Below are 21,250 nucleotides of genomic sequence, written 5' to 3'. Positions count from 1 at the left end.
ATGTTCTATGGCACCTCAAATCATTATTTCCAATGTCACAGTTTCTTACTTGTTAACACATCAAATATGACATTTTAACTACGTGACCTTTGACCTCTGATGATATTGTTGACATCTTCACTTTGTTAAAAAGTATGTTCGGTAGATTCTTTATACATACGGTTTTTAACATTATCTTCAACTGAATTAATTGTGTACAATAAGCTGTTGAAAAGGGAACTTTTTCCTCAAGGGTCACAGATGACCTGCTAGAGGTCACCGGGTCACGATTGCCCACATTTCTCGTTATCCCATTGTTTCGGATCAAAATTTATGTCGATATACCAATTTTTGCTACCGGAGATGGATATTTAAAAAAATGGCATGTGATACTACTATTTAACATTGAAATCCCATAAGGAAAAAATCGCATTTTGACCTTTAACCCTGTAACTCCGTAGACTATATCACCCGTGATCTCGTTTTGCTATCCAACAAATCTTCTGACCTTCCTCTAAATAGCCTGCAAAGTTTACAGTTCTAGCTTTTACGAGTACTGAGTACTATGAAATTAAAGTTTACACACGAATTATGGGACAGTCTGTTTATATATGTATACATATATATATAAATATAAAATCCGGAGCGATATAAAATATTGATCTATTCTATGCTTTTCTTTTATTTCAGGTTTCAAATACTGATTTTCCTGCGATAGAGAATGTAATGAAAAGTATTGTGAAAGAGAAACAGGCATTTGAACGGTTAGAAATGACCAAGGAGGATTTGCTTGAAATGTTTAAGGTAAGTTGGTGTGTGATGAATATATTCCAAGGTAGATTTCTGAAACATTTCTAAGTTCTCGTATTATAAAATACTTTTATTACAAGGAAATTTTCTTTAAAAGCTTTTCTTAAGTAATTTTAATATGGCATAGATATGAAAACTCAGTAATAATAATAATAATAATAATAATAATAATAATAATAATAATAATAATAATAATAATAATAATAATAATAATAATAATAATAATAATAAAGGGAATGAAAAGTGGCTCAGAAAGTTGATAAAATGCAGTAAGAATATATTATGTTTTCGATTGCCAGTGTAAAATAGACGAGACAATGAATTGATTTACTTGCAGAAAAATATTCCTGATTTTAAAGTATTGACTAGACACGAGCTTAGTATGTGCATGTACTGTAAAATCTTAAGCAGGAGGAGAACAGAATTTTTTAGGATTGTGTGCGCAACTACAATTTAACAATACTTAACAAGCATTAAGCATCATAGTGGATTTTGTGTTTTATACTTATGCATTTGTGCGAGTGACGATTTTTAAGGTTATTTAATTCTATATTACCTATTTTCCCCTCCCCCCCCAAAAAAAAAGTATGTTCCTATGATACAATAAATTGGTTGGTTGGTCTTTATGGGAGTTGAGTTGAACATTCTTTTTCAGCCCAGGGCTATATGAGACGGTACGCGCTGCTTAAAATACGATTCGAACCACGCACAGATTTTTATCCAAGAATTTCTCGATAACCCTCCGGGAACCGAGCCTGGGATGATGTACACAAAACCACCTACATTACCATCAGGCCACGAGTAGGTTGGTAGTAATATAGTTATATGTAATATCTGTATCTAATACTTTTGACATTATATTTGATCTCTTAGATCATAGAGTTCACATTAAAATCTATGTTTTGCAAATTGTTTAGTATATCATTATTTCTTTGTTTCAGTATAATCCATTTAAAGTTCGAATACTGAATGAGAAGGTGGACACACCAACTACTACAGTCTATCGTTGTGGTCCATTAATAGATCTATGTCGTGGTCCTCATGTTAGGCATACTGGAAAAGTCAAGGCTTTCAAAGTTACCAAGGTATGTATTAATTATATTTCACGATGTACAATGATTGTTTCCAAAATTCTGGGAATGACAGTCGCTAAATAGTATAGGATTGTTAAGTAACACTCAGGTACAGGAAAGTCGCGTAGATTTGTCTACTGATATTTAATCATCACCAGCTAATATTGATTTAGCAACTTATAATTCAGCGATTACCAGGGGTGGTTGATGAGGCCACAGAATCAAAAGGTTTTATCGTTGAGTTAATCAATTGCTTGCAGAACATGTGTAGTAGACAGTCTTCATAAAAACTATCTTAATAGAATCCGTTTTTTTTTAAGCCTCATTGGGAGAAGTGCATACAATTAAACAGAAATTATAATGAAAAATTGCAATATAATACAGACTAAAATTAATAAAATACAACATTTAAGACAAAATTTTTAGAACTCCAGAAGCATCTGTCGTAGGATAGTTAACACTTATGATTTTGAGATATCCTGTTTTTACTACGGAGTTTGTTTATTATTGGAGTGTTAAATTTGATTTTATACTAAACTTAAAATCACTATTGTCTTAATTTAATGAAAACAATAAAGTACCATTTTTCATTGTATTAAATGTATATGTACTTCTCCTAATACTTCCTGTTCAATAGTGTGTGCATACGAAGTACAAATTCATGTGTACTTTTAGATATATTCTTGAATATAATGCTCTATCCTTATTATTAATCTTCGCGTCAATTTATATTTAAAATTGTAAATTAAATAAATTATATATATCGAAGCTAATATTTAACACCAAATTGTATACGCATAAAACATTAGAATTACTTAAAACTACAAAATATAATAATGAGAAACTTATAACCTAAATATTACAATGTTACCAAATTTCACACAAAATACAAAAAAAATATAAATTTCATAATAGTGTGTATTATATGTAAATTCTAATCTTAATCTAAATTATTTCTATAGTTTACATTTTTACAATTCACCTACAAAGTAAAATTACAAATGTTATACTACAGGGTTTTCATAAAGTCTGGGCGGATTTAATTTGCTTATAATTTTCATAAAAATGCTCATAATGAAATCAAATAAAGTGCAAACGGTAGCGGAAGGATTAAATTTTTACATGTAATCTGCACCAGCTCAGTTCATTCACCGCCACACCTCCAACTGAGCGCCATTTACGTCCACACATTCGCGTAGGCGGTGCTGGAATCCACTCACAGCGTTCCGCCGTGTTTGATCCGAAATGCCAGCCACAGACGCCCTGATTTTGTCCTTTAAGTTCTCCAAACCACTTGGCTTCTTTGCATAAGCTTCCGTTTTCACATGACCCCAAAGCCAGAAGTCGCAGGGGGTAAGGTCGGGTGATCTTGGCGGCCAAGCGGTCGGGCCTACGCGAATGTGTGGACGTAAATGGCGCCCAGTTGGAGGTGTGGCGCTGAATGAACTGAGCTGGTGCAGATTACAGGTAAAAATTTAATACTTCCGCTACCGTTTGCACTTTATTTGATTTCATTATGAGCATTTTAATGAAAATTATAAGCAAATTAAATCCGTCTAGACTTTATGAAAACCCTGTATTTTAACAAAAAATGTTTGTTAGTCATAAAAACCTATACAACATACAGTAAACTTTCGATATTACGAATATTGTAGTTCGTAATAATTTAATCCATATAAATTGCTCATGAGCCGATTGACAAAATGGAATGGAAATGCATCCACAAAATAAATACAAACATAATAGATTTGTTCGTTTGTTAACACATATATCGTCTTTGCGGCTTGAGAAACCATTGTGTGCAGAAGTGATAATTTTTCAGAAGAATAATAAAGGCGTGATATCTCATCATTTAATTTATTAATAAATTTATTTATTTATTTATTTCCAGAATGTATATCTTGTATCACAGGATATGCTCATTTGCTAGTGGACGTATAATTACGCTGCAGCGCTGTACTTTTCAAGAATCATTATTTGCTCGTTATAAGGCAGTTTAAAAGTATCAGATTTTACCTTGTTTTACGTAGCGATTTATATGTGTACGAGAAAACTATTAAGAAATCACATATATGAATATAAGGAAGATACAACACAACTTCCGTGGTCCCGCGTAACGTAGACGCTAACGCCTCGCCTTCGGTGCGAGCAATCCCGGGTTCGATTTCCGGTGGGATCACTAGGTCGAAAAAGTGTGAAACGCTTTTTCAGGCCAGCCACCCTGAGTGAGATATTCCTGGGTTTTCCTCATTCACACCAGGTAAAAGCAGGGATGGTACCTACATACAGGTCCCAGGCTGCTTCCTTCCTTCTCTTTCCTCGGTTAGTGTGATCGCCAAGAGACGTCATCCCACATATGTGAAGAGCTAATATGCCATAGATGCCGAAAGTCCAGAGATCTAATTCCTAAACATAATCCTAACAACAATCAGATAGCAGTTTTTCGAGACGCTTATGTACCTGCTATTTATACTGATGGAAATATTATATCTTCTGAAAACAGAACTGTGTGGTATCAAAGTAAGTTTTCGAATTCGTTTAGCTACTCCAGATTTGAACATTTTCACTGAATTAGCTCGATTTTTCAGTATTCATTGGTAATACATTTGCCACAATGTAACAACTTACATATGTAGTATTTCCATTAAATAACTACTACGCCAGTTAACTAAGAAGTAAATGGTTGATCTGCAGAGACTTCTGGGCTACTGGTGTATTGGTATTGATAATTAAAATAAAATCTGACAGAAGCAAACACATTAGTAATCTGCGGTACAATTTCGGCAATATACCATTTCCTTCATCATATCTGTAATATGCCATTATTGTTTCAGAATTCTGCCACATACTGGGAGGGTAAGGCTGATGCAGAATCATTGCAAAGAATATACGGTATTTCGTTTCCAGACAACAAGCAACTGAAAGAATGGGAAAAATTTCAAGAAGAAGCGGCGAAAAGAGACCACAGGAAGATTGGAAGGGTATGTCAGTATTAAGTTACGTAATTTCATATCATAGTATTGGAAAAATTGCAATTGCTTCTTGAATAGAATCGTTATTCCTTCTTTAGTGTTAATGTGTTTATAAAGAGAGGTTGACTCCCTTTGCATAAATATTTTACAATGGCTCAGTGGTAGGAAACAACACATCTTACAGTAAAAGTACAAAAGAAGTGCAAGTAGCAAATATATAGCGCGCACAACATGTGTATTCAGAGCCACGAAACTACGCATAATTAAGAAAAACAATGGGAGAAAGAGATTATTATTCATGTTTATCTTTAAAATGTATGTATAATATGGCCGTTATTTCTATTTGGTTTTGTAGTTTATTATGGTTATTGTTCTTGTATAAATATAATTATTGCCCAGATTACATCTATGAACATTTATGTCTGATAGCAGGCGAGAACGTGTAGAACTGTAATGTAACCGATTTTCGGAAATAACGATATTTTAATTATTAAAGAACGTTACGTATAATTTATTTTACCAGATCATAGTGTAGTTCCAGCTCAGTACGAAAGGTCAGGTCGCGGCACGCATTTCCTATTGGAAATAGTGAGTTGTCACTCGTACTAGGAAGAAAAAAAAAAAAAGGCAGTAAACGAATGTTATTAACTTCTCATTAACTGACAGCCCAAACATGATCAAAGATGTTGCTATCAATTAGTATTCAAATATCTCCCAAATAATGAGGCATGATATGTTGTTGTAGTCTGAGAGCTGATTGGGAGAACTACATTTTTTTTCTTTTTGTTACGAAGATTGCAGATTTATTATTATTATTATTATTATTCAGGATATTGATATTTCGGTAGAAAATGGATAAAATTCAAAATTAAACTTCGAAGACATCATTCTCCCTCTCGAACCAACGATCGCAAGTTTACTGGGCAAAAACTCCCAAGTTATTTGGTCTAGGAATTAATTCGTGCGGTTGGTACGCACACATTGAAGCTGTAGTACAAACACAAAATACATAAATACCTTAAGAAAAATATTGTCCATCGCTAGCCACCACTTTCGCCCATCTGTCAGGCAATGTACGGATTCCGTGGCGAAAGAAGTCCTCATCCTTGGAAGCGACCCAGTCAGACACCCATGTTTCGATATCTTCTGAAGAAGTAAACCGCTGTCCAATCAAATCGTCGTTCATGCAATCGAACAAGTAGTAGTCCGAAGGAGCAACGTCTGGTGAATACGGCGGGTGGGGTAAAACTTCCCATCCGACATTTTCTAAATAGGTTTTGACCGGTTTTGCGACATGTGGGCGAGCGTTATCATGTTGAACAATAAGTTTATCATGTCTGTTCTCCCATTCTGGTCGTGTTCTGGCCAGAGCTTGCTTCAAACGCATTAATTGTCGTCGATAACGTTCTCCATTCATAGTTTCACCCGGTTGCAGCAGCTCATAGTACACCACACCTTTCATATCCCACCATATGCACGGCATAACCTTTGCACAGTGAATATCTCGTTTTGGTTGTGATGGACCTGGTTCACCTGGTTTCACCCAGGCCTTTTTTCGTTTAGGGTTCTCATAATGGATCCACTTCTCATCACCCGTAATAATTCGATGCAGAAACCACTTTCTGCTCTGTCGTTGAAGCAGCAATTCGCAAATGGTTTTTCGTCTTTCAACGTCTCTGTCTTTCAATTCATGTGGAACCCAATGTGACATCTTTTGAATCATTCCCATGGCTTTCAAGCTTTTGGAGACTGTTGTTTGATCAACGCCTAATGCTGCTGCAAGTTGTTCCTGCGTTTGACACGAATCCTGTTCGAGCAATGCTGTCAATTCTTCGTCTTGAAATTTTTTGGCTGTCCAGCTCGCTCTTGGTCTGCCAAGCCGAAATCACCACTTCTAAATCGTGCAAACCACTTCTGACACGTTCGCTCAGCTAGAGCATGGTCACCATACACTTCCACCAAAATACGATGACTTTCAGTCGCACTTTTCTGCATGTTAAAGTAATGCAGCAGGACACCCCGCAAAAACACTTTATCAGGCACAAATTGCGCTATGTTCACTTAACTACAAACTGGTGTTGTTGACGCTTTAATCCACTGCCCTATACTACGAACGATACGCGATGACAGGGGTTTGCAACACATGTGTGGATACACGGAACTGTGGGACGCTCCGTTCGTTGCGCCATCTCTTGTCCACCCGCACGAATTAATTCCTAGACCAAATATTTCTAAGCACAGGTTTGCAAAGAAGAATGAGGTTTCAAAGTAGGACCAGCTTATCTTTTGTGTGCATTGAGTACATGAAAATTGCTTATACAGTAGCTAAATTAAAAAATAAATCATAATGAAAAATTGATTGTTGGCTATGAAATGAATAACAGAAATATAAATACTAGTAAAGGAACAATTATTCGCTTGTAGCAACACTCGGAATATTAACCGAGTAAATTAGGAGCAAGAAACACGTGTTTCAAAAATGTATCGATTACAATTAAAATATTCAGAGAAAGCAGTCGTTACCTGTATTACAGTTACTTGCAGTCCATAAGTTGCAATCACTATTGGCACAAGAGTTAAAAAAAAATTATTTGACTTGAGTAATCTCAATTACACAGAGTCATAAAAATTATAAGCAGCATTTTGCTTAAGCGGAACAGAAAAGATATTACTGTTGTCATGCTTTCTAAATTTTTGCATATTCCGTTTGTTGTGACGTCGCATTTTAACTAGGCAACTTAGTTAATGTAGCTCAGTAGTAAAATATTGCTCTAGGATTCCTAGTCTAAATAAAGATCACATTCGCTTTCGAGTTTTACAATGTTAAGTAGCATGTTCTTTATAGGAACAAGAGTTGTTTTTCTTCCACGAACTGAGTCCTGGGTCCTGTTTCTTCCAACCACGAGGAGCGCACATATACAATACTTTGATTGATTTCATCAAAGCAGAGTACAGGAAACGAGGGTTTCAGGAAGTGGTTACTCCAAACATTTACAATTCGAAACTCTGGCAAACATCAGGTCATTGGCAGCATTATTCGGTAAGCTCTCCTGTCTCTGATATTATAGTTGATTAAGCATAAACAAGGTTTACAAGCAATGTATAACTGTATTTTCATAATAACAATGTACGCATGTAGTGTATCTCACATTGTACTAAATTTGCTTATAAATTAAAGTAAACGTGATCTATTATATAGAAATGCTTAAGATAGTAAAATAAACATGAATCGTCTCAAATTCGGTGTAGAAACATTTTTATTTCACCGAGGTATGCGCCTGTCACCTTAAGGTAAGTAGGCACTAAGGCAAACTAATAATATGAACAAAATAAGGAAACAGTAATTATCTTACTCTTATTTGTAAACAGAATATACTAATTTTTATTCAGTAATCTTGATGTTTTATAGAGCTAATGGTAATCCTCCATTTTCAACGTGTTTAATTTGGAATTTTTGGTGTATAAGTACTTTATTACAGCCAAATTCCCTAAATACTCAGACCTGAATTTATTTTGTCGTTCGGAGTAGAATGTAAAACTTTTCAAACCATTTCTTTCTCATAAAAGAAAGACATAAAAGCTACATCGTAGAATAATGAATAACAATTAATTGTTTCCATTTTTGAAAGTCACAAGGTGTATTTAAGAAGGTCATTAGTGGGAATTAAACACACTATCACTCATCTCTTCTTTCCAAAGGAACATGAATTTCTGCATACTCGTAGAGATCTTTTATCTTCTTAGTCCATAATTTTAGAGCTGAGTTTTTTAACCCGTAAGTACTACGCGGAGTATGTCAGACTCCGCGTTCGTCATAACTTCCCGTTCTACCGCCTCTCCAAATTGTCGCTTCCTCTACCTTCTAGGTTATATTGAGTGTATATGCGAAAATTAACAACGTGTCGGTAGTCTTTCTGTAACATATTGTTCGGACTTTGACAGACTCCGCGTAGTAGTAATGTGACAAAAAAACATGCGTAGTACTTAAAGGTTAAAGCACGGGTTCCTTAGTTCTAGGAACAAATGTTTGCCCTAAATTTTAAGTGCATATCTTCACATATTGTCATGTTTTTGCTGTTTTCGCGTTTTAATCTTCCCGCCTAACGGGAAGCAATGTGTTATCTGAAACTGTTATATAAATGAGAAAGTATAAATGAGAAGTTCGTAGACTGTGATTATTAAGATTGACCTGATATGAAAACAGAATTTGTGGTTCCTAAATATAAATGATTGTTTTATTTGCACTTTGATATAATATTGTACCAGTATTTTGTAAAGTTTCGGCGATTTTAATTGAACTCGAACTCTTTTTAAAGAGTGTGGAAAGCTCTGAAAGTAAACCTTTTTGTTTTGTGATTTTGTGTATGTAATATTTTTGTTTCATGTATTGAGAAGGAAGTGATAGATTTTTAAAATTTTCTTCGCTCTAAATTCACATTCGATTTTCGTTACTGAAAAGGCCGTTATATTCCAAATTAAGCGACGGGGTACGATAGATATGAAGTGTATTGATTTTTTCTTTCGTTAGTTTAATTTCTTTTCTGCCTCCTTTTTGTTAGTTTTCTGTAGTACCTGATTTTCCCGAATATGTCAAGCTTATGTCATGATAAAAATTCGAAAAGCAGGCTTTTACCCGAATTTAGGATCATTCGAATACGTACAAAGTTTTAAGCTTAATTTATAAGTAGTATGTGTGTAATGTTAGTAATGATAAGTTCGGTCTATATCTGATTAATCATAGTATGTACTGTCATATTGGTAGCGTCATAATGAAGAGCTTGATGAGGATACACTTCAGTATGTTTTATCATAATAGCTGATGATTCCCGTATAGTATCAATTTTTGTAGACTTGCAAATAAATTGGTTCTTGTCGATTTTCTCGAAAACTACGCATAAGGTTTTCATACTCATATAATTTTGTTCAGCAATTACCGTAGTATGTCTCATCTTTTTACTTTTTTTTTTTTTTTCATTAAACGCTTATAATATTGCAGAAGTTCGTCTTAGATATTGTCACACACTATCGATTATCATCCAGTTTTTAAAGACAGTAAGCAGTAGAGTAGTGTTCTGTGGAGCACTCAAACATCTCATCATTGTTACTTTTTTTTTTATCTGGAATCTGATATGTATTGCCATTTATCTTACCTACATGACTTATTCCATTTTAGTTTTCTAATAAGTTCTTATGAAACTCAAATCAAAGTTGACCAAAGATGTTAAATGGGTATTGTGGGAGGAAATGCCAAATATTTACTTCCTCTCAATCATCTGCACAACTTGGAAGCTCCTAGAAGATATTTTGTCTCATCTTCGTACAAGTTCGTGGTGTAATTACGTTTAAATGATTCGGTAGAATCTTGAATTAGCTTGAAATACAAAAGGTCGTTTCAGGTTTATGATAATGAATACGTATTTGACCCTTGCGAGCTTAACCCCTTGCACTGAAATGACGAGTCTAGCTCGTCATGGCCTCCCGGTGCCAAATCGCACAATGACGAGCTTACACTCGTCATAAAAGTTAAACTATTATAGCATCACGTAGGGTTACTATATTGATGTTCTGAAAGTTATATAATGATAAACCATCTATAATACACTTTTATAACTTCAATTATCAGAATTCAGAAAATAAATCGTAGTGGAAGGGGTTAAATAGCGCGACTGTCGACGCCTTCAGGCTAGTTTCAAAAACGGAAACCCTTAAAAGTAGGTCAGATTTTACAAAGATGTCTATAAAAGGAATTGTATGAATTCCCGTGACACATGTTCTCCGATCCATATACATCGCCGTTAACTTTACCGGATTACTAGATTCTTTGTTCTGGCGAATGACAACGCGAGATATGTTGCTGGCATATAGAGATAGAATATTGTGGCTGTATATAGTGGCCTCAAAATGTTCGTCTGGTAATAAGCTGCATTGATTTTAGCATGTTTGTCCACTCGGAGTAGTGTAAGTTTGTCATTATAGCAGTAACCGGCAACAACCTTAAAGCCTCTGGCAGTACTTTCGCACATTTCACGTACCCATTTAGAACAACTTCTGAAATCATGGAGACGATAGAAGATAGCCTTCTTCTTATTGCGTTCCAACGGAAGTACCCATGCACCGTCAGGGTTACTACGAACTTTCACCTGTCCCCAGCAAGATAGCGTTCTTACAGCTTTTGACTATTTGCCTTCCTCTCCATGATATGCGAGGGATGAAGCATATAAACTCGAACCTTGTGCTTCTTTACCAGATGTAAATCTTGCTCAATTATGGGATTTACGGTCATGGCGGAATGTTGTACTACTCTTCTTTTTGACATAATGGGTTTTCCGTCGCACCAAGAAATGCACTCTTTGCACCACGTCGGGGGTACACCCAGGCTTTTAATATTTACTATGTCCAACAATGGCAGGGGTGCTATTTTTTTTCTTTCTTGGAGTGAACAGTGTTGATCTCTTTCTTTGACACACGACAATCCTTTGTAATACGCTGTTTACTTATTTGGCTATAACTATAACCAATATCCGAAAGGGCATAAATGTAACCCTCCTAAAAGACCACAATTTTCTGAGCCTTACGACCACTCACACATGCAACAACCGTCCTCTTGCAGTCACACAACATTTTCGAACTAGCCACAGTAAACTTTTGGGCGTATTTACGCTTCCTGATATCTAGCGTTCGAATTCGTTACCAGAAACACAAAACAGCCTTCTGCAGAACCTGTGTGTTTAATTATACATTTTACTACTTTGGTTGTCAGATTATGGAAAATTATTAACACTGAAATTTCTTCAGAAGTCTTTACATGAAGTTTAAAATACCTTCCATTGATTCTTGATGGAGGATAGATTCAGGTACATTCCTAGCTTTACGAAAAACGTACACCTGTAACTAAATTAAATCAAAGTACTAACCGTGTATTCCTAAAGGAGATTATATTAAATGATCTCAACCCTCTCTGGGATTTTCATCATAACTCTTCTCCCGTTGTAATAATGTATGTATTCTTGATATTAATTCTACTTGGATTTTTCTTCGTATTCTTAATTTTGGTTGTTCAAGAATGTACCCATGTGGATTAGTTATCAAGACTAAATATAGCAACGGGAGAAGTTACTGATGAAGAGACCAGAGGAGATAATATAATAACGTAAGGTTTAATATAATACAATGTTATTTTGGGATACAAGGTTAGTACTTATTTTAACTTAGTAATTTGTATCCTATAGTGCTCGTTAACAAATACTGGTACATCATTAACTGTTTATTCGTATAGTGAAAACATTAATCGAAAATACTAAAAAGTAGTATTTTATTCTTCAGGAAAATATGTTCTCGTTTGACGTGGAAAAGGAAACTTTTGCTTTAAAACCTATGAACTGCCCTGGACATTGGTGAGTATTATGAAGAGTAGTTTTGTGTAGTCTGAGTTTGCTTTATTTGGATGATTTATCGTTTAACAGGATCATATCATATAGTCATCCAAATTATGAAAACTTTGAAACCTAATAATTAAGTTCTTGAATTAAAATTAAATTTCCTTGCAAGTTGTATAGATAAAATTTCTTTAAATCTGAAAGAGAACGAAAACCAAAATGATTTGTAGTACATGGAGGAATGAAAAACAAAAGGGAAAGAGAAACATTTTTGTACTGTTTCAGAAAAATGACTGTTTTCTGATTGTCATAATGAGGATTTCTACTTATTTCATGTATTTACTTTAATTAAAATGATCAGCGTGCGGAATAAATAAATAAATAAATAAATAAATATACATATATATCTTTTATATATGCAGTGTTAATGAGATAAATAAGATTGAAAAGTCCTTTAAGCTCCGCCCGCTGAAAACGATACTGTGTCATATTTCTGCGGGAATGATGTAAGGCGCCCAGAAGTCGATCGGAAGTCTACAGGGTCGGACTCGAAAGGGTTATCTGGATATTGAGAAAATTGAGGAAGTTTGATTTTTTTTTTCTATTTTTGATGACTTACTGTTAAACTTCAGGTACAATAATCTGCTTTCTACCGCCTACGTTCAAGCAAACTCTCTCTTGCCGAGTGAGTTTGATAGTGCATAGTATGTTCTCATAATTTTACGATTATAGAGATTGGCTTAAATTATGTTACTATACTAATTATTAAACTTCATCATGTATGCAGTATTTAATTATTCCTGATACAAACTGTGAAAATGCCGAATTTATTACAAATGATTTGTTAACAAATTAGTTTTGCACTACCCCAGCTAACTTATAATGGCTTCCTCTTAAGCTCTCATTTCATGAAATATAATTTGAATCATAAAGACCACAATTACTACTAGTACAGGGTGATCCAATAAAATCTCCCACGTTTCGATCGGCTGTAGCGCTGTCAAACTGGTGAGAGAGTGGGGGACGTCGTTTTCACTCACCACTCTTGTGCCATTTTCAGTTGGTATTATGGTTTGTTCAAAAGCTCATCGCTTGTACGCAGTTGAAATGTTTTACAAAAGCTGCAGTTTTGTGATTACAATGCAAAGAGCTTTTCGCTTAAAGTTCGCTATTCCACGTCCCTGATCGAAAGACCATCTTGCAGTTGGTTGAGAATTTCCGAACAGTATGTTCAGCATTGAAAAGACAAATAATCTGACCGCCCTAAGAGTGCTCATACGCCTGAGAGTATTGAGGTTTTGGGATAATCTGTTTTGTAGTCTTCAAAATGTTCTGCAAGGAAGCGTGCTGCAGCTGTTGGGCTTCCTTGGGAGAGTATAAGAGGAACTTCAACCAATAGGTATTTTTAAGACTTCAACAGTCATGAGATAACATCATTCAAAATGTTGCAGAAGATGTTACTCTTTTGTGGAGTGAAAAAGCACATTTCCACTGAAGTGGTTGTGTAAACAAATAAAATTTCCGTTGTTGATCTGATCATAACCCAGTTACAAACTGTTTTCAATATCATTTTATATTTTTGAATAAACAGCTTTCTATCTATAATTTTTTCTTATTAGTCTTCAAAATGTGGGAATCTTAATTAGTCTTTAAATTGACATATTGGAGCACCCTTTATATGTTAGTTTATGCTATGCATGAAGTGTTGAGGACAAATACATTATTTCACATCACACACACGTTTTAAGTTTGAAATATACGTAAATTTTATATTGTAAATTCTCGTGAAATCAACCTAATCCACGAATCTAACAAAAATAGATTTGTCCTTAAATACCTATTACTAATTCGAGACTCGAAAATATTACATCTTTCGGTTTTACGTTCCATGATTATGCCATGCAAGGTAAAAGAGATGGTGATGATGAAAATGAATGAAATAGTGCAATGAAGAAAGTTCACACGTGGTGTTTGTCCACCACAGAGCTCACTTGGCTCGAGATGGGATCGAACCAGGGAATCCACGCACCAGAGATGACTGCACGACTACTGAGCCACCGCGGCTCCCTATGGAGATTCGAAATATATACAGTCAGTAATCAAATAATAATTAATAACATGTATATACGGTTGCCTTTGAGCAAATTCTATACATAGATAGCTAGCATTTACCTGTTTTTAAAAAAACGAAAGACGGATGATTACTGAAAGTGCATAATGATGAAATTAAATTTTTGTTTCACCCTGGACCACGTTCACCAAAGGCATATTCTTTATCCACTACTAGCCGGAAGGGTGTGCAGGGTGTCTATCGGTCACGAAAGTCACGAATGTCACGAAATCAGAAAACGGTCATGAAACTCACGAAAAAGTCACGATTTTTTTAACTGTGCAAATGTAAGTACAGATTGGAAAATTTTGTTCTATAAAACGTCAAAATTCACCATCAAAAATGTCTATGACCGGCTTTAGACGCTACCAAATCCACGTTTCTATAACATGGATGAAAATTCGACCTAATTCGCACCCAAATTCGCTCTTGAAAATGTTAGGAAATCTTATGATTTGGTAAAGAAAAGGTCACGAAAAAGTCACGAAATTTCATTTTGGAATTTTAGTAGACACCCTGGTGTGTCTATTCATCTTTCAGTTCAGTCAGTTTATTCCATCTCATTATGAAAGGTTTTTGGTGTGGATAAGGAATCCAGTACACCTGGTTTATTATTTTTCGTATTTTTCTCCTATTATTTAAGCTCCGCGGTAATCTGTGTTGCAATTGATCAGTTTTCAGAAATCCTTTTTCCCTAACTATATAGATATTCATTATCGTATAAAGATATAATTACGCAGTTTCGCACACCATCTATGCTGCGCAAAGGCAGACGTACTGCAGGAACCTATGACGTGAACCAATAAAATTGCATTTCTTTTCGAGGGAATTCAGACGGTATTTCTTTATTTGACTGATATAAAATATTTTAAGAAACATTTTATATCAATGTTTTATATTTATTTTTGAGTTGAAATATTAAATCCGTATTTTAGTGGAAATCCCCATTTTGACGGAATGTCGTATTAAATGCTGTTATATGCTTGAAAAAGTTAATGTTTTCGCTTGTATCCCTTTGCTGTTTTTAAATGTGAAGTTTTCATTTATGTACTTAGGATTTCAACCAATTATCTCGTGATGATCTCTCCTTTAATATTTTGCGCTTTAAAGCTGATACTTCGTACGCATTGATAAATAACACGCTGGAGTCTTACATCTCTCTTCATGTGATGTAGTTATGAAGGACTCGTACATATTAATTCATGTGATATATTATAGTTCAAGGTGATGTCGTGCTTACAGTTCAACAACAGAAAATATGCAAGTCCTGGGCAACTATGTAGAAGCTTTCGCCAGTCCCCATAGTAATATTTCATTACTAGACAGTATTTTGATAGTAGAGCCTCGGTGGCTCAGTGTAGTGTTCACCTCTGGTGCATGGGGTCCCTGGTTCGATTCCAGCTCGCGCTAAGTGGACTTTGTGATGGACAAACACCGTGTGCATGAGTTTTCTGGGGGTTCTTCCGTTTCCTCCCACTTTATTCATTCCACCAATTCATTCATTTGTCCTCACCATCTTTTTTAACCTAGCCGGCACCGACGGACGTAAAACTGAAAGATTCCATTTCATTTCATATTTTGATAATATTAACAGAATACAATGAATTAATATAGTAAGTTTTGTAAGGTTATATGTATTATATTAACATTGTACAGAATCGTGAAAATACAGTAATATTGTCATAATTCGCATGTATTATAAACATATGGTATATTACCATACTTATTGATGCCTTCTCTATTTTCATCTGAATTTGGTGTTTGGTATTTTCGATAGAAGTCGAACTGTTTAACTGTTTTTCCAAGCCTCCGTCTTCCTATCTTCTACCATTTTCCCTGTTTATGGTCATACCATACCATTGTAAACTTATTTCTTATACTTAGAGAAATCTCAGTTACCTTAATACTACCTTTTATTCTTTCATTTCTGATCTTACATGTGCTAGTAACCCCATAAATCTATCGCAGCATTCTTATTTCAATTCTCTTGCATTGCCACCTAATTTGTTTCTTGCATTTCCCTTATTCACCACGTTTTTGCTCCATATATCATTGAGGACTCCATACTGTATATCATTGTGATCTTACAGGCTCGGCCTTTTATTAGATGCATATCTTTGTATCGCAAAGAATACCAACTTTCTTCCTCTTCATTTAGCTTAACTCTGTGATCTATCTCAGCATTCAGATTCCGTGTTTCGATCTGTACTTTTGCTTCACTTTCTCCTTCACCTTCTAGTCTGTTTTCTGCCGACTGGTTTTTAATCCTGTATCTTGTAAGGCTCTTATGCACTTTTCTTTTTCTGTTCGTATTATATGAAATAATATTGGTTGAATAAATGTAGAAAAAAAATGTAAAACAAAATCAGTCACATAAAGGGCCGTGACAGTTCTACATTAAAATTGAAATAAAAGAATTTTCGTAAGCTGTTGACCTTATAAACATTTATTTTTAGTTCACAATAAATTTTAACCTCATCCTTGCTGTTTGTTTTCATTTCTTGTGTATTCGAATCTGGATTCTTTTATGGGATGCATTTTAGCTCTAAAAGAGAACATTCATATTTTTAAGATTTTAGTATCTTAGACAGTGATAACATTTTCTGAGATTAATATAATCTAAACTATCTTTCAGTTTGATGTTTGATCATAGACCTCGATCGTGGAGAGAATTGCCGTTGCGATTTGCAGATTTTGGGGTACTCCATCGAAACGAATTATCGGGAGCTCTCACAGGACTAACAAGGGTACGGCGATTTCAACAGGATGATGCTCATATATTTTGTGCAGTAGAGCAGGTAAGTGGAATCTCACGGACCACGGTGCAACATTTTGTATTTCTCTATTTTTAATTGTGTTCCAGTTTCTCTAAACTTCTTGGTTTCCTCAATAAATTTGTAGAGAATAATTATGCATATTTCCCTGAAAGCATGTTATTCTGTTTGGTTAACGGTATTTAACATTGGTAACAGAAAAATAATATTTTATATCATAAGGGAATCAAGATTTGCCGAGATGTATTTTTTCTTGCGGATTATTAATTACGTTTCTTGTAACCGGAAAACAAAGAAAGAACAGAATATGCAAATATACAGATTAAACTCAGCTTGAAAAGCTCTCAGAAAGAATAGAGTGAAAAACTGTTCGAAACTTCGTTTGTATTTTTTGGGCAGTATTAAAACACAGATAAATAGTGAAAGGCAAGATGCAAGTACCGTATGGATATTTATGTTTAAATCTCACTATACGTACTCTTCTGTTTCAGACTTGTTGGCTTTTGCAGTGATTTTCCAAAATCAGGCCAAAACATAGAAAAGCTTCGTTCTATTAATATTTCTCTCGGTCTTTTTTAAAGCTTAGTTTCATATAGATCAAACGTAAGTTCGATGTGTGTGTGATTGTAATGGTGTGTGTGTGTATGTGTGTGGATTAGATTTTAGAAGCAGAATAAAATGTAATTTGTTGTTTAAATAAAAGTAAATTCATTTGAAAAGATATTTGCAATTCTTTTTGTTCGTTAGTAATGCAGCTTATAATATAATGAATGGAGCTTATACTTGAAATGAATTTAAAATATTTCTTAATATTGGTTTCCTAGATTCGTGAAGAAGTGAGGGGAGCTTTGGAATTTTTGAAGCATGTTTATTCAGTGTTCGGTTTCACATTCCAACTGCGTTTATCTACTCGTCCAGAAAAGTTCCTGGGAGAAATTGCTGTGTGGAATGAGGCAGAAAAGGTAAATGAAATATTTAAATGAATCGCAACTAAAGGTTGTGTGTATTATGCAGTATAAGATCCAGCGTGTATGATATCCTGGAAGTTGTTCTATCAAGATGAAATCACTGGGAAATTGTAAAATTTTTCTATTAAAATCATGTTATATAATCAGTTTTTGAGTATTGGTATGGATCATTGCATGCAGATAGTTTACAAACTTACCAGGACAGACATAGGTTGAAATTTTCGTAGCAATGATAGTTTGTACCAGCTGTACATAGACTATAAAGTCCTTTTATCTTAGTTGTGTAATAAAGATCTCTTGGAAGTGAAAATGTTACGAGGTTACCTTGCACGGTGATGGGTCAAGTTTTGCTTAAATAGTTGGTCTTGTTTTTCGATTGCCTTCTTTTATCTTCTGGTGTGGAATGTGGTTACAATTATCGACGAAAGTTCATACACTTCCAATGCATGTTCATAGATTAATTTCAGAACTGTTCGTTTAAATTCTTGAAAGAACTCACTGTACTGGTACTAAAATATTATTCAAATATTATGATGTTACGAAGAAAGTAAAAATGAAGAAATATATATATATATCGTCGGTGGCAATTCAAAACCTGCTATGTGCATTTTGCAGGAGAAGCGAAAAACAGTATCCTGGTTAGCTTTTTGGCTTTATAAAAGTGATGTTATAAGTAATATTTGATGCTGCACGTAACTGGTACCTTCTCAAGTAACTTGAGAAGGTACCAGTTACGTGCAGCATCAAATATTACTTATAACATCACTTTTATAAAGCCAAAAAGCTAACCAGGATACTGTTTTTCGCTTCTCCTGCAAAATGCACATAGCAGGTTTTGAATTGCCGCCGACGATATATTATTACGGGTTAATAATTTCTGCATGCGACTGGTTTACATTTGTTAGAATATTATTTGTTAACCGTCGGTAGAGTCAACTATTGTTATATCGTTCACATCTTTTGTGGTGTTGCTTCTAAATTCCCTACTGAGGAATTACTATGAGAATCTCGTGTAATAACTTGAATTTCATTTTGAATCTTGTAAATCCAGACTACTCCACTATGGTTATAAATTAGGGGAAGAAATGTTAGGGAAGCAAGAAGTTTAATTTCGTTTACGTTGTTGTGTATTCCAGGGTTCCTGATATTGCGTATTATCTTTCGTTGTAAATTTAGTGATTTAGTTGTTAGTGAACATTGGTCCCCTATTGCTAGATTATGGGTAATATACAGGCTTGTGAAATAAGTAATTTTAGTTATGCTAATTATTTGGCATAGTATAATCGATTCGGTGATTAATTTTTTAATTATTATTTCCACTCCTTCTTTAGCAATTGGCAGACAGTTTAAATGGATTTGGTGAACCTTGGAAAGAGAATCCAGGAGATGGAGCATTTTATGGTCCGAAAATTGACATTACAATTACTGATGCTTTGAGACGGGCACATCAGTGTGCTACCATTCAGCTTGATTTCCAGCTTCCGATTCGCTTCAACCTTAATTATATCAGGTAAACAGTTGTTTTAATGAACTCTCAAATAAAACAATAGAACAATAGAACTCCTTCATGGCTAAGTGGTTGGCATACATTCCTTTCGCATCGGAGATCTAGGTTCGATTCTCGGCATGAGCTTATGTGGTTCAGACCCCACATTAAGTTATAGTTCCACGTCTCATACAGTCTCGCTACTAAACAGAAATTTAAATCAAATCAAATAGAATAATATGTTCGTCTAAACACTTTATGATAATATTGGTTACTAGATGACTTAAAACGTGTATGTGCAGTTGCATAACATATATCTCTTTGCTTATTATGAAATGCACAGATTCGCGTACCTGTTCTTCCAGTGATATACTGTCTACTGACAAGTGATCGGGCATCCCGTGACGGAAGGTTGGGATCTTAAGGAGGCTGTTGTGTGATGTAAACAGTGATTGGCGTATTTTTATGATCAAGAGAACCAGTCGTAAAGATGACACATAGTGCAGAACTGTCAGCCTTTAGTGAGAGTGTATCCATGGGATAGTACCTAAATGAATAGTTCACGAAAGCAGTACCCACTGAGTTAAACAGGCCCAAATTAAGTACAGCATTCTTACTGCTTAAGTGTGAAATGAAATGACACTGTACCAATGTTGAGCATTTTGTGAAGAAAATTTGAACATAAATCGGAGAACGTAAAACGTGAAATCGTCAAAAATTGAGCATAGCCGATAGTCACTCCTAGACAGGAGTTTCTGGTAGCAATAAGGGTATCAGTTTTCATTGAAACATTACAGTAGCCCTTCACGTTGGATATTCAGGCAGAGGAGCTTCACGTAAGCTCCTCATGATGACCAATAAAGCTTGGAGGTCCTCAGATGGTGTCGGAACTTCGCAACCATACACTGGATCAGTGAATTTAGGTAGCGACGAGTCAGTGTTCACATTTCGTTGGTCCGATGATGATGTATGCGTGGGACGACTATCCGGATAACGCCTTCCTCTAGAGTTGATAGTGTCCACTAGGTAATTTGTGGTGGCATTATTTAAAACTTACAGTATGAATGAAGGAAAGTGAGGCGAAAACGTGTTTGATTCCCTATGCAATAAAAACATTTTTCACTGCATTTCATTGCTTTTCGAAACAAATATATTATCTTCTTCTATTTCACGGTTCACCAAGTCTCTCCGGTGTTTTCGTGGTTTCTCAACTACAATCTGTGTTGTACAAAAGTTGAACAAAAGAAATGACTACCTTTCCATTTGAAACTGAGAAATTATATATGTATTGTGGACCGTACTATACAAAATAGAAATACATATGTTAGAATGTTATATAGAAAGCCCATAGCACTAATATGTTATATACTTCAGACTTCTGCTTATCTTTTCCAAATTTCAACGATAGATAACTGAAAAGTAAAGATAGCTCATATTCTGTATATAGGATAGATGATTGTTTATGATTTGCTAGTGGTTAAAACTTGGTTACGTGAGATTTAAGAAACTTCGATCACTCACGAAAATTATGAATTATAAAGCCTACAGAGAACAATAAAGAACAAATTTTTAGAATATTATTATTCTCGTTAATATCTTATATATATATATAACAACTTTAAACTGACTCTAGTTGAAACAGAAAATGAAACTAGATATTTAATTTAGTGTCATGCAGCTAATAATACCCTTGAGACTAAAG

The 21,250-nt window shown here is 34.8% G+C and overlaps 1 protein-coding gene across 3 annotated transcripts in view; it reads left to right on the top strand.

The window, feature by feature from the left end:
- ThrRS (threonine--tRNA ligase) overlaps positions 1–21,250 on the top strand; it is a 72,638-nt gene that overhangs the window by 38,650 nt on the left and 12,738 nt on the right. For all 3 annotated transcript variants that reach the window (XM_081745853.1, XM_081745834.1, XM_081745843.1), the window contains 8 exons: positions 670–783; positions 1,731–1,874; positions 4,697–4,843; positions 7,680–7,874; positions 12,158–12,228; positions 16,956–17,118; positions 17,919–18,056; positions 19,394–19,572. In XM_081745853.1, coding sequence (XP_081601979.1) covers positions 670–783; positions 1,731–1,874; positions 4,697–4,843; positions 7,680–7,874; positions 12,158–12,228; positions 16,956–17,118; positions 17,919–18,056; positions 19,394–19,572 — 1,151 coding nt within the window. The remainder of the gene's footprint in view (positions 1–669; positions 784–1,730; positions 1,875–4,696; positions 4,844–7,679; positions 7,875–12,157; positions 12,229–16,955; positions 17,119–17,918; positions 18,057–19,393; positions 19,573–21,250) is intronic.

This window comes from Thermobia domestica, chromosome 2, assembly GCF_964235325.1.
Source record: "Thermobia domestica chromosome 2, izTheDome1.hap1.1, whole genome shotgun sequence".
Taxonomy (NCBI): domain Eukaryota; kingdom Metazoa; phylum Arthropoda; class Insecta; order Zygentoma; family Lepismatidae; genus Thermobia; species Thermobia domestica.
Note: the sequence above shows the minus strand (reverse complement) of the source record. Positions and strands in the feature narration are given on the sequence as shown.